General features: G+C 40.6%; 1 protein-coding gene and 1 pseudogene across 2 annotated transcripts in view; one reads left to right on the forward strand and one right to left on the reverse strand.

Annotated features, from left to right (window-relative positions):
• Dennd5a (DENN domain containing 5A) overlaps window positions 1–13,662 on the reverse strand; it is an 87,919-nt gene that overhangs the window by 39,495 nt on the left and 34,762 nt on the right. For both annotated transcript variants that reach the window (XM_048359577.1, XM_048359578.1), the window contains exons 4-6: window positions 11,960–12,617; window positions 8,946–9,133; window positions 1,066–1,383 (exon numbers count right to left, since the gene is read on the reverse strand). In XM_048359577.1, coding sequence (XP_048215534.1) covers window positions 1,066–1,383; window positions 8,946–9,133; window positions 11,960–12,617 — 1,164 coding nt within the window. The remainder of the gene's footprint in view (window positions 1–1,065; window positions 1,384–8,945; window positions 9,134–11,959; window positions 12,618–13,662) is intronic.
• Window positions 2,291–5,523, forward strand: LOC125361149 (annotated as a pseudogene).

Below are 13,662 nucleotides of genomic sequence, written 5' to 3' on the forward strand. Positions count from 1 at the left end.
AAATCAAAGACTGTTATTTCCAATTAGCCAGAAAAAAAAAAGCTAGAAGTGGAGGCATGGTTCAAGTGGTACAGTGCAGTATGGAGCAAAAAATGCTAAGGGAGAGCAAGAAGCCCTGAGTTCAGGTACTTATACAGGCACAATAGATAGATAGATAGATAGATAGATAGATAGATAGATAGACAAACATTTACAAAAGAAAGCAATGAAAAATGGTTTATAACCATTTTTCAGTGAAGTCACTTTGGCCAGTTCATAAGTAATTTATAAAAAGTAATTTAACAATGAAAATGAGGAAGGTAAAGAGTAGGTAAACAGTACAGAAAGCTTAATTCCATCAAAGTCAGAAAATGGAAGAGCTAAGTACATTCCTAGAAATAGCACATGACTAGAATCCAAGAGAATCAATTCTAGCCTCTTGCTCAGCTACTTGCCAGACATCAAACCTTCAGCAAAAACAATGCTTAGGCTTTCTAAGCCGCATTTTCTTTGGCCATAAAAGTTTACATTTAAAAACAACAACAGGGCTGGGGATATAGCCTAGTGGCAAGAGTGCCTGCCTCGGATACACGAGGCCCTAGGTTCGATTCCCCAGCACCCACATATACAGAAAACGGCCAGAAGTGGCGCTGTGGCTCAAGTGGCAGAGTGCTAGCCTTGAGCGGGAAGAAGCCAGGGACAGTGCTCAGGCCCTGAGTCCAAGGCCCAGGACTGGCCAAAAAAAAAACAACAACAAAACAAAACATGCTCTATTGGGCTGCTGTGAAACTCACAAGGACAATGGATCTGAATAGGTCTAAATACAAGGAGTGCCACCATCATTGTCTTAAGAGTCTCTGTCACAGGTTCACACAGAATGACATCAAGCTGTCCTGAAATTGCACATGAGAAACTATCCACGTTTAGATCTAAATAACATTTGCTAGAATAATGTGTGCAAGAGCTGAATCTAAGTCGCCCATGCAAACCTTTCTTTCACTGCTTACAAATATGTCTTGTCCTGAACTAGGGCCTTTCTCCTCCATAACCAACATAATTTCAACAGATCCATTTACAGCATCTTACTTTTTCCAAGCTCACTCCAGTCCTCTTGACCAAGGCTTGCAGCCGGGCAATAGTTTCATTCTCCTTAAGGAGCTCATAGGAATGCAAAGGAGAGCCAGCAATGTTCCCATTCTTCTTGTCAGACACAAGGTCAGAGGCCCGGAGTCTCTTCAGCTTGGAGGCGCTCTCGCTGCAGTGAAGGTTTCCTTCAGGGGGAATGCCAAATGCCATGAGAATCTCAGAGACTTCCTGGACAAACTCCAATTTGTTGGGAAACTGAGGCAAGTCCTCTGGAAGCTCAATAAAGTGGTTGTCAACATCCACAAAGCAGAGATTAGCCTGGAAATCAAAATAGGATAAAAAGCATGAAAAACTCCAGAGCATCAAAGAAAGAAGAGAAAAAGAAAAAGAAAATCTGAAAGAGGAATACATGAAACACAGTATAAAGAAAATGGGGCTCAGAAATGAGATAGACCCCTTTCTACCTGTTCAAACTTAGTTACTCTCTTTTTACTCTCTTAGTTTCTCTCTTTTTCCTTGGCTATAAAGTATAGAACTAAAAAGACAAAAAGCCTTATGTTAGAGTGGTAAGGATATTAAGATGCCATAGATGTTAAGCTCCTTACAAAAATCTCACATACATAGTACATATTTGTTAAAGCTATACCATCAGTGAAAAGAACAGTAGGAATGAGTTAGTTAGAAAGTATAGGTTCCAAAGCTTACATTGCCACTATCTTCCTATTGAGTTCACTGAGTGTACTAACATTTCTAAGACTAAGCCCTGATTTGTGAGATTTAGTGGCTGATCTTAGGGCTGCCCCTGCTTCCTTTTGGCTTTAAGATTGCCTCTGAGAAGATGCAGACAGATAGCATTCTCATACAATGCTGAGGAGATAAGTAATGTGGATTAACAACAAAAATTGGCTCTAGCTAGGTGTCCCAAGTAGATGGAGAGGATAAATAACATGTCTGAAGTCATACAAACATTTAAAAAGCTAGAATTTAAACTCCCCTAGGCTGACTTCAATAATAACTTTACATTCATCACCATTTCTTCTGTTTATCACGGATCTTGCATATCTCTAGTCAATTTAACTTAACATTGAACATTTGTCCTTGTTAGACTTTTCTTGTGGCTATGAATTAGAAAAGCCATTTATTTTTATGTTTGTCTTATAACAATTAACTTGTTCTAGTCAAGATAACAGTCATTGCCTTCATCCCAAAGCATTAGTAAATGACTATGGGTATGTCCATTTCACTTCGGTAACACAGATAGTAATATTACCTATGTTATACTTGTTTTAAGGGTTACAATAAAAATGCCAAGGGTTTGGAAGAGTGTAGAACACAGAAGAAATAATAAATGCTAATTAAAATTGCTATCACTGCAGATAGAAGATTTAAAATACACACAAATATTGCTATACAGGAAAATTCCTTACTGAAAAGATGCTTTTTAAAAATCTCCTAATTTATTGTGAATTTAATGCAAATATTTCCAAAATCTTAACAAGATTTTCTCTTTAAATATAACTGATAAAGTTATTGCACATCATGCCTAAAAGAATAAAAGAAAGGGCTGGGAATGTGACTTAGTATTACAGTGCTTGCCTAGCATGCATGAAGTTCCTCAGTACCACATAAACAGAAAAAGCTGGAAGTGGCGCTGTGGCTCAAGTGGTAGAGTGCTAGCCTTGAGCAAAAAGAAGCCAGGGACAGTGCTCTGGCCCTGAGTTCAAGCCCCAGGACTAGCAAAAGAAAAAAGAAAAAAAAGGAATAAAAGAAAAAAGTCAGAAAAATTCACAGAGACATATTCTAAAATAAACATAAAATAGTAATCCCCAGGAAAAGAACAGTCTTACAAGCCTAGAACACAGAGAACAAAGGCACATGGTCTCCCTGATATGTGGTTGTTGGGGCGAGGGTTGGGGGGAGCACAGTAGAGATCATGTCTATAAAATGACAAACTTCTTTTCAAATGGTATTTCCACATGTTTTGGTCAGCGACTTTACAGTATGTCTCTAAAACCAAATAATTACTAAATAAACATAAAAAGGATAGACCTATCAGAGTATCACAAGTAGCTCAACGGCTATGTACATATAATTATATAAGATGAGGCTAAGCAAAATGAACTCCAAGAGATGGAAACAGGAGGATTTTATTGTTGTCGTTATGTTTAATGCACTAGGTGAATTTCCTTTGATGTCCCCCTGTGGTCACTGTATATGATTTTGGTACACTGGATATTGTATATATGCTTATCTGAACTAGGAAAGGGAAAGAAAAATGAGGGAGGGTGTAACAAATAAGACAAGAAATGTACTCACTACCTTATTATGTAACTGTACCCCCTCTCTACATCACCTTGTCAATAAAATTTAATCTTAAAAAGAAAGAAAAGAACAGTCTTAAATAAATTAACATATTATAGATGAACTATTCAATAAACATTTTCAGAACAAATGACTGCCCATTTGGAAATGTAAAACTTGAGAGAGATTGAAGCTTTAAATATACGAATAAAAATCATTTGTATTTTAAAAGTCATTATTTTTGGGCTGGGGATATAGCCTAGTGGCAAGAGTGCCTGCCTCGGATACATGAGGCCCTAGGTTCGATTCCCCAGCACCACATATACAGAAAACGGCCAGAAGCGGCGCTGTGGCTCAAGTGGCAGAGTGCTAGCCTCGAGCGGGAAGAAGCCAGGGACAGTGCTCAGACCCTGAGTCCAAGGCCCAGGACTGGCCAAAAAAAAAAAAAAGTCATTATTTTTTGTTTGTTTGTTTGCCAGTCCTGGGGCTTGAACTCAAGGCCTGGGCACTGTCCCTGGCTTCTTTTGCTCAAGGCTAGCACTCTACTTGGCCACAACTCTACTTTTGGCTTTTTCTGTGTATGTACTAAGAAATCAAACCCAGGCCTTCATGCATGCTAGGCAAGCACTCTACCACTAAGCCACATTCCCAGCCCCAAAAATCATTATCTTTTAAAGATATATACTTAATAAATTTGGATGACATAATGCTATATGAGATTTGTTTTCAAATAATCCAGTAGGAAGGGTAGAGAAATGACTCAACTTATAGAGTACCTCCTTCATGCATGTGAGGCCCCAAGTTCAAACTACAGTACTAGCAAAAATCATTGTTCTATAAAGAGGGTAGGGAGAGGGAAGATATAAAAAGAATAGGAGCTAGCTGAAAAGTGTAGTTAAGTATTTATGCACAATTTTTATGCTGATTCAATCTCTAACCTGGGTGCATAATGCACACATACACAAACACAGAATGGCCATGAATTGATTATTGCTAAACAATGATTGGAGCTACTCTCTTTACTACATGCATTTGACATTTTTCATCACAAAGCGCATAAATTTAAAGCAACACATAAAAGTACATACACACACACACACACACACACACACACACTATTCTGCTAGGTGCCAATGGCTCACACCTATAATCCTAGTTGCTGATGAGGCTGAGATCTGAGGATCAAGGTTCAAAACCAGCTTGGGCAGGAAAGTCCTTGAGACTCTTATCTCCAATTAATCACAAGAAAGAAAGGAAGGAGAGGAGAAAAAGTATAAATGCTATCAGCCCATATCACCTAAAAAGATGCTAAAAACAAAATTAATTCATCTCCTCATGAAGATCACTTACTACTTTGTAGGCTTATTCACACTGCTAACAGAACAAGGCAATGTGATCCAGACATAATCACTTTCTCCCTTGGTTCGCCCGTCTTTAGGGGGAAAAAGCAATTTCTCCAAGAGGAAACATGAAGGCAGCTAAAAATAAATAAATCCCCTCAACAATGTTTGGCTTTTTTCCCACTGCCATGAGCCAAATATAGTGTCGGTAAAGAATTTTAAAACTTCAAATTCTATATCTACATTGTGGATAAACCTCAGGGACAGCTATAGAGAGAAAGCAGCTCAGGAACATTTCAGAAATGGGTTAAATCACATAGGAGACTCAGAACACACACCACTAGCCTTTAAAGCTGGGCTGGAACTTTCTCACCACCCGGACATCTTGTCAGCTGCTTTCGGTTGGGAGCCCTCCCGCACCTAAGGCAGGAAGATAGTGGTTGCCAAGAAGAAGAAAAAGTCTCTGGAGTCAATCAATTCTAGACTCCAACTTGTTATGAAAAGTGGAAAGTACGTGCTAGGGTACAAGCAGACCCTGAAGATGATCAGACAGGGCAAAGGGAAATTGGTCGTCCCAACAACTGCCTAGCCTTGAGGAAATTTGAAATAGAATACTATGCTATGTTGGCCAAAACTGGTGTCTGTCACTACAGTGGCAATAATATTGAACTGGGCACAGCATGTGGGAAATAATACAGAGTATGTACACTGGCCATCATGGATCCAGGTGATTCTGATATCATTAGAATCATGCCAGAACAAAGTGGAGAAAAGTAAACTGTGTAATTTTTCTTTAATAAAACTTGCCAGAGCTGGTTTTAAAAACAAAAAAGCTGGGCTGGAAAAAAAAAAAGAGTAAAGTAAGAAGGCAAAGTATAAAAGAAGACCATTCAATTTCTAGGCTAATAGAACAGCCTCATGCTGTTTTCTCCCAGCATACAGGGAGAAGCAATTAACAAATCTACCACCAACTCCTTAGTTACCCCTTTTCTTAGCTGAGAAGAAGTGAATTCTTGCATAATAGTTTTGGGGAGAAGCAGTAGCCTGGATGAGGTATTAAATTTCAAGTGATCATTTCTCCTATATTAACTTCCTTCTTGTGGAAAGAATCATCAGAACTTATGTACAACAAGATTAGCAACCATCCAGATCTCCCAAATCTCTTCCTGCAGGGGGTCACAATGCCCATTCTAAGTTCCTAACACTAAATCACAGCCACCTCCTCCCCCCACCTCAACCCACTATATCCTTATTTACTGAAGGAAAGCTCTGTTCTCAGATTAATGGAAAAAACTATTAAAAGAGTGGCCTGGGGGCTGGGAATGTGGCTTAGTGGCAGATTGCTTGCCTAGCATGCATGAAGCCCTGTGTTCGATTCCTCAGTAACACACAAACAGAAAAGGTCAGAAGTGGCACTGTAGCTCAAGCAGTAAAGCATAAGCCTTGAGCAAAAGAAGCTCAGGGACAGTGCTCAGGCCCTGAATTCAAGCCCCAGGACCGGCAAAAGTATCCTGAAAGGGGCCAAAAATTAAAGCTAGGTGCTGATGACTCACACCTATAATCCTAGCTACCAGAAAACTGAGACCTGAAGATTGCAGTTCGAAGCCAGCCCAGGCAGAAAAGTCCATGAGAGTCTTATTTCCAATTAACCATCCAAAAACCTGGAAGTGATGCTGTGGCTCAAGCTGTAGAGCACTGTCCTTGAGCATGAAAGCTCAGGGGCAGGACCCAGGCCTTGAATTCAGGACAAATGGACAGACAGACAGACAGACAGACAGACAGACAGACACACACACACACACACACACACACACACACACACACAAACATACAAAGGGGGTGGGGGGAAAGGAGAACAAAGAGAAAACAGAATCTAAGACCAAAAAAATGTAACACCCCCTTCTACCATTCTACTCTAATGTCTTTTTGCTTCCTTCCTGAGATAAATGTAGATTCAGACAACGAAACCCCAAAGAGAGGCAGAGGACAAAGGATACCTCACAAAGGCAACTCAGCACCCTGACTTGCTCAGAGTGCTAAGCTCATGTGATGGTATAAAAAAAGAACAAAGGGCTTTCTACAAAGTTCTAATGCCCAAAGATGGGGCAGCAACTAATGAACTATGATTTAGGGGTGGGGGCAGTACTAGGAACTGTATATTCTCTGTTGTTCTGAAGAAAGTCTATTTTCTAAACCAAGACTGCCCTACTGTGATGATGCTCCCTTATACAACCCAGGTAAATGTTGCTAGTCTTATTGCAAAACTTCTTCTAATACTAGAGTTTAAAGACACCACATAGTTTAAAAATGTCAACCAAAACACTGGGAATTATATATATGCCTACCTGATCTAGGGAAGGGAAAGAAAAACAAGGGTGTAAGATATCACAAGAAATGTACTCACTGCCTTATGTAACTATACCCCTTTTGCACAACACCTTGTCAACAAAATTTAATTAATAAAAAAAGTCAACCAAAATACTAAAATTAATTAACTATGGGTAACAAAATTTGAAATAATTTTTGTTTTATATTGTACTTTGTAGAAATATGTATCATTTCTTTAGACATCTCAAAATTGCTTCAATGACACTTCTAGTCTACCTTCATTGTGTCTACCCTTCAGGGTACTTCACTCCTTTAGAAAATCAGCTGTGGCTGGGCACTGGTGGCTCACATCTGTAATCCTAGCTACTCAGGAGAGGCTGAGATCTGAGGATTGCAGTTTAAAGCCAGCCCCAGCAGACTCTTACCTCCAATTAACCACCAGAAAACCGAAGTGAAGCTGTGGCTCAAAGTGGTAGAGCACTAGGCTTGAGTTTGAAGGCACCTAAGCTCAGAGTTCAAGCCCTACAATGGACTAAATAAATAAAAAGAAAACCAGCTGTGCCCGATGCTGGTGGCTCACATGGAACCCAGGCAAAAACCAACAAAGATCCTATCTCAAAATAACTAACCCAAAAAATGGCTGTAGGCATGGGACAGTGCCTGCTACCTGGCAAACAAGAAGTCCTGAGCTCAAACCCCAGAACTTTTTTTTTTTAAGGAGGGGGTGAATAATTTTCTCAAGGTTTTCCTTATCTTTTTTTTTTTTCTTTACCAGTTCTGCTCAGGGCCTGAGCACTGTCCCTGGTTTCTTTTTCGCTCAAGGCTAGCACTCTGCCACTTGAGCCACAGCACTTTCTGGCCTTTTCTACATATGTGTGCTGAGGAATCAAACCCAGGGCTTCATGTATGCAAGGAAAGCACTCTTGCCACTAGGCCATATTCCTACCCCCAGTTTTCCTTATCTTGAACTAGAAAACTTCAAAGCTAGCCAGGAGCTGGTGACCCACACCTGTGATCCTAGCTACTCGGGAGGCTGAGATCTGAGGATCGCAGTTCCAAATAGCCCAGGCAAGAAAGTCTGTGACACTCTTATTTCCAATTAACCACCAGAAAACCAAAAGTGGTACTTTGGCTCAAGTGGTAGAGCACTAGCTTTGAGCACAAAGAGGCTCAAAGACAACACCTAGGCCCTGAGCTCAAGCCCCACAACCAACAACAACAACAACAATAACAACAACAAAAAAGCATGATTGAGGGGCTGGGAATATGGCCTAGTGATAGAGCGCTCGCCTCAGATACATGAAGCCCTGGGTTCGATTCCCTAGCACCACATATATAGAAAACAGCCAGAAGTGGTGCTGTGGCTCAAGTGGCAGAGTGCTAGCCTTGGCCCAAGTGGCAGAGTGCTAGCCTTGAGCAAAAAGAAGTCAGGGACAGTGCTCAGGCCCTGAGCCCAAGGCCCAGGACTGGCAAAAAAAAAAAAAAAAAAAAAAGCATGATTGAAAATATGTCCAGGAAAAAGGCAACTCAGCCAGGCACAGTGATAGACACCTGTATACCTATAATCCAGCCTCCAGAGGTTGTGGCAAGAGGATCACAATTTAAGGTGACCCTGTGCTAGCAAGACATGTTCTAAAAAAGAAATACAATAATAATAATAATAATCAGCAGCAGTGCAAAAAGAGAATGAATGAATAATGTATGTAAGTCAAGTGATAAAGATGATAAGTATCTCTGGAATGATATAAATTGTATTTAATGTTCATTTTTTTAACTTTTTCTCTGAAAGGTTATTCATACCTCCCAAAATAAATGGAAATAAGTTTAGTGACAACATGGTAAGCTCATCTCAAGAGCTTTGTCTTCCAAACACTGGATGGCAACTAGAGGCACAAATACTCAGGGTCTCACCTCTTGGGGAAGCTCCAGCTTTGACCGGTCATCCAGGCCATTGGAATGCAAGCCCATCAGGTATGGAACTGGAGCATCTAAGAAATGCAGGAGAGAAGCCGGGAGAATAGGGACATAGACATGCTGCCACTGGAAAGGAAACATGAGAGCTGTAATCGTCTCCGCCACAGTCATCAGTCTCTGGTAATCTAGGTTGAAAAAAAAAAAGCAGACATTCAAACCAAACAGTCAAAAATGCAGCACTTCCTAAATACTAAGTTAAACCTTCAATACAATTTCACATGCAGAAAGATCAAGATAAAATACAAAGATATGCTTAATATGATTTCCTTGTATCAGAAATTCAAGAGACTGGTAGACCACAAGTTGAAATACCACACCCCACATAGCCACACACACAACTCCAGCTAGTAATAAAATCGAATATAGAAGAAATAATAGCACCTTGCTTCAGATACTAACTATCTCAGAATATGTTAAGAAAATTCTCTTAAGTAGAAAGGGTAGGGGGAAAAGCTAGAACTATAACCACAAAGAACAGTGGTATGGGGCTCTACTGAAGCAATGAAACCAAAACAGGCTCATTTGCCTCTCCGACACTTTTGCACAGTAGTAAAGCTCTGTGTGTGTTTGTGCGTGCATGGGCATGCATGCACTTGTGCACATGTGCTATTCCTGGGAATTGAACTCTGCCTGGACACTGTCTCTGAGCTATGTGCTCCAAGCTAGTGCTTTACCACTTTGAGCCACTACAGAATTTCTAACTTTTTTTTTTGGTGGTTAATTGGAAATAAGAGTCTTATTGGACTTTTTTGTGTAGGCTGGCTTTGAACCAAAATCCTTAGATCTCAGGCTCCTGAGTAGCTAGGATTACAGGGATGTCAATGTCCCCACGTGTAAAGGCTCATGCCTTCAATCCTAGTACTTAGAAGACAGATTTAGGGAAGACTCCAATTCAAGGGCAGCCCTAGTAAAGGTTAATGAGACCCTGTTCTCAACAAATAGCATGTTAGTCCAAGCCTGTCATCTCAGCAATGCAGGAAACCTAAACAAGAGGATCTTGGCCTGCCTTGGCACGAATGCATCACAAGACCTTATCCTCAAAAAACTAAAGAAAAAAGGAAGAGAGGGAATGGCTCAAGTGGTAGAGTGCCGGTCTATCAAGTGCAAGACCCTGAGTTCAACCCCAAAAACAAGAACAGAAAGGACACTACTGTCAAGAAAGATAAATACCTAAAAAGCTCAGAAACTGACAACTAAAACAATGCACGTTACTGAACTAGATCTCAGATCAGGAATTTTAAAAATTATTTTAAGAAACATTCACAAAAATGAAGCTAGAATATAGTATTGCATCAATGTTGAATTTCCTAAATTTGATAATTATGCTACAGGAACATAAAGGTGTAACGCCTATGTGAAGTTTATCATATAAAATAATATTTATAGAAATGGGCTGGGAATATGGCCTAGTGGCAAGAGTGCTTGCCTCGTATACATGAAACCCTGGGTTCAACTTCCGCAGCACCACATATATGGAAAAGGCCAGAAGTGGCATTGTGGTTCAAGTGGCAGAGTGCTAGCCTTGAGCAAAAAGAAATCAGGGACAGTGCTTAGGCCCTGAGTTCAAGCCCCAGGACTGGCAAAATAAAAATAGAAATGAACTCCAGGAAATGAAAATGAGCTTTTTTTTTCTTTGTTGCTGTTTTTGTTTGCTTTTCTTTTTGTGTTCTTTGTTCATTTATCTGTCTTTGGTAGGATAAGGGGAAGCACAGAAATGAAGGGACACATGGAATGTAGCAATGGTACTCCCTAGACACTATGTCTAGACACTATATGAACTATACAACTTGTGGGTGGTGATGGGAGGAAAACTGGGAGACAGTGAGGGAAGGGGTGACACTGTACACAAAGAAATGTACTTTTTACCTGACTTATATAACTGTAACCCCTCTGTACATCACCTTTATAATAATAATTTCTTTAAAGTAAAAAAAAAAGAAAAAAGAATAAACTGGGAATTTTTATTTCCCAAATACTATCCCTTTCCCTGTTTTATTTTCTTCAGACCTCCTTATTAACTACTTTCCACACTGTATATTTTGTTTAATTACTTCCTCTTGTCCCACTAAAATGTAAGTTCCACTGCAAAAAAGATTTTTCTCTATTTTTGTCCATCACTGTATCTCTAGCCCTTAAAACAATTCATGGTACACAGGTACTCGATAAATACAAACAGAATAAATGAATTTTATGACACTTATCTGGTTCATTTAATAAGCATCTGTTTCCTTCTTATCTCACCTTACTAATTAGTCAAATTTGCTGGACAGCCAGTGGCTCACATCTGTTATCCTATCGATTCAGGGAGCTAAGAGCTGAGGATCATGGTTCAAAGCCAGCCCAGGCAAGGAAGTCCATGAGGTTCTTACCTCCAATTAAACACCAAAAAGCCAGAAGTGGGGCTGTGGTTCAAGTGATAGACTGGCAGGCTTGACTAAAAAAGCTAAGGGACAACATCTAGGCCCTCATACATACATACATACACACACACACACACACACACACACACACACACACACTCTCTCTCTCTCTCTCTCTTTCTCTCTCATTTAAATAAAGAACAGAAAGAACAAACAGCTCATATTTTCAAAATGTAAAAGATCATCCTTTTTGAATTCTTGCTTTTACCATCAGTCTGAGAAAGGAATAGAAATAACTTGAGAGGGTTGGAAGTATGGCTCAGGTGGTAGAGCACCAGTTATTTCTGCTTTCAGCTTCAATCAAAAGGGACATCAGTAGACAGAGTTGTCCGCCCAACCTGGAGTGCTTAACAGAAGGCCAACCAGAAATGCTAGCTCTGTCATGTTACATCAATTTGCCACCTACTTGCAAAAGATCTCACTTTTGACTTTTATAGTCAAACCCACTGTATGTGAATATGGAAAGCAGGGAGATCCTATATGAGTACTATACAAATCCTATGCAGAGAACTCTAATAAGTACTGACTTACGCTGTGAGTAGAGCAGAATTTGAAACTCCAGAAGGGCACAAGTAAAAAGCTGAAAGACATTCTCCACCCCAAGCAGTTCAAAGACTTCTTTGACAGGAAAGTCGAATAAGGGAAGCTCATTGGTACTTGGTCTCTGGCAAATTATTGGCCCATAAACCCCAGAAAATTTCAAGGACCGGCCAGGAGGTGGGAGTGGCACCTCATAAAGTACGTTGTATATGTAGCTCTCAAGAGGCAGAGGAGGGGGCTGAGGTGAAGTAACTGCCTGGTGAAGCTGTTCCAGTACACTCCGGCATGCCTTCATGAAGGACATGGGTGTGATGAGGCAAATACACTTAGAGACATAGAGAGTATCCCGGCTAATGTCATATGAGTTGAAGCGCTGCAGCTTGGTCCCAGGAGTGCCTTCCCCATCTTCCATGCCACACTGGTCTCCACCATCGGCCACAGGAGTGTGTAGGACATCATACTCAGCATTGTGCATGTGGTACAGGGTCTGCATTGCACTGCAGATCTGCTTGCTAGTCACTTCTTCATAAAATGTGAGGGCAAACCCAAATGTTCGAGAGCCATCCTCTCGTGTGATAATAAAGGCATGGAACTGGGGCTCCCTAGGATCAGCCTGGGTCTTGAATGCCAGCCCTTTGGGCATGCACAGCTGCAAAAGAAACAGGACAAGCAGTGAGAACACTCACTGCTAGTCATCTTCAGGATACATTGTCTATATATCTATCTAGCACTTACTGTGCTGGATATATACCTGCCTTAAAGCTTTCCTATTCTAATGCAATACACATGTAAACAAAATTACAGTACAGTTAATATACAGTTATCTACATCAAAGTATATGAAAAACACTAGAAAATACTTAAAAGATAATTCAGCATGGGAACTGCAGGAAAAAAAACTTCAGATACGAGGTGATACTAAAAGTTTATCAAGTAATATAAAAATTAGGAAATTTTAGGGACAAGAAGAAAATGCACAAACATATAAAAAGAAAGCCTAAAGCAGGGCTCTGGTAGCTCACACCTATAATCCTAGCTACTCAGAAGACTGAGATCTGAGGACAGCAGTTCAAAGCCAGCCCAGGTAGCAAAGTCCTCAGACTCTTACCTCTAATTAGGCACCATAAAAGCTGGAAATGGAGCTATGGCTCAAGTGGTAGAGTGCTAGCCTTGAGCAAAAAGAAGCCAGGGACAGTGCTTAGGCACTGAGTCCAAGCCCCAGGACTTTGAGACTCCTTTCTTCAACAGACTATTCAGAAAAATCAGGAAGTGGTGCTATGGCTCAAGTGGTAGAGCGTAGCCTTGAGCAAAAGAAGCTCAGAAACAGCACCCAGGCCCAGAGTTGAAGCCCCAGGACCAACAGCAACAACAAAATGACAGTATCTGAAATAAGACTTATATATAAACAATACAGAATAAGAAAAACTATTTTAGAGCTGGGAATGTGGCTTAGTGGTAGAGTGCTTGCCTAGTATGTATGAAGCCCTGGGTTCGATTCCTCAGTACCACATAAACAGAAAAAGCCAGAAGAGGCACTATGGCTCAAGTAGTAGAGTACTAGCCTTGAGCAAAAGAAGCTCAGGAACAGTGCTCTGGCCCTGAATTCAGGCCCCAGGACTGGGGGGGGGGGGGAGGGGCGGGGAGAACTACTTTAAGGAGGGTGCTGATGGCTCACACCTGTAACCCTAACTACTC

This window comes from Perognathus longimembris, chromosome 13, assembly GCF_023159225.1.
Source record: "Perognathus longimembris pacificus isolate PPM17 chromosome 13, ASM2315922v1, whole genome shotgun sequence".
In the NCBI taxonomy this organism is placed as follows: Eukaryota; Metazoa; Chordata; class Mammalia; order Rodentia; family Heteromyidae; genus Perognathus; species Perognathus longimembris.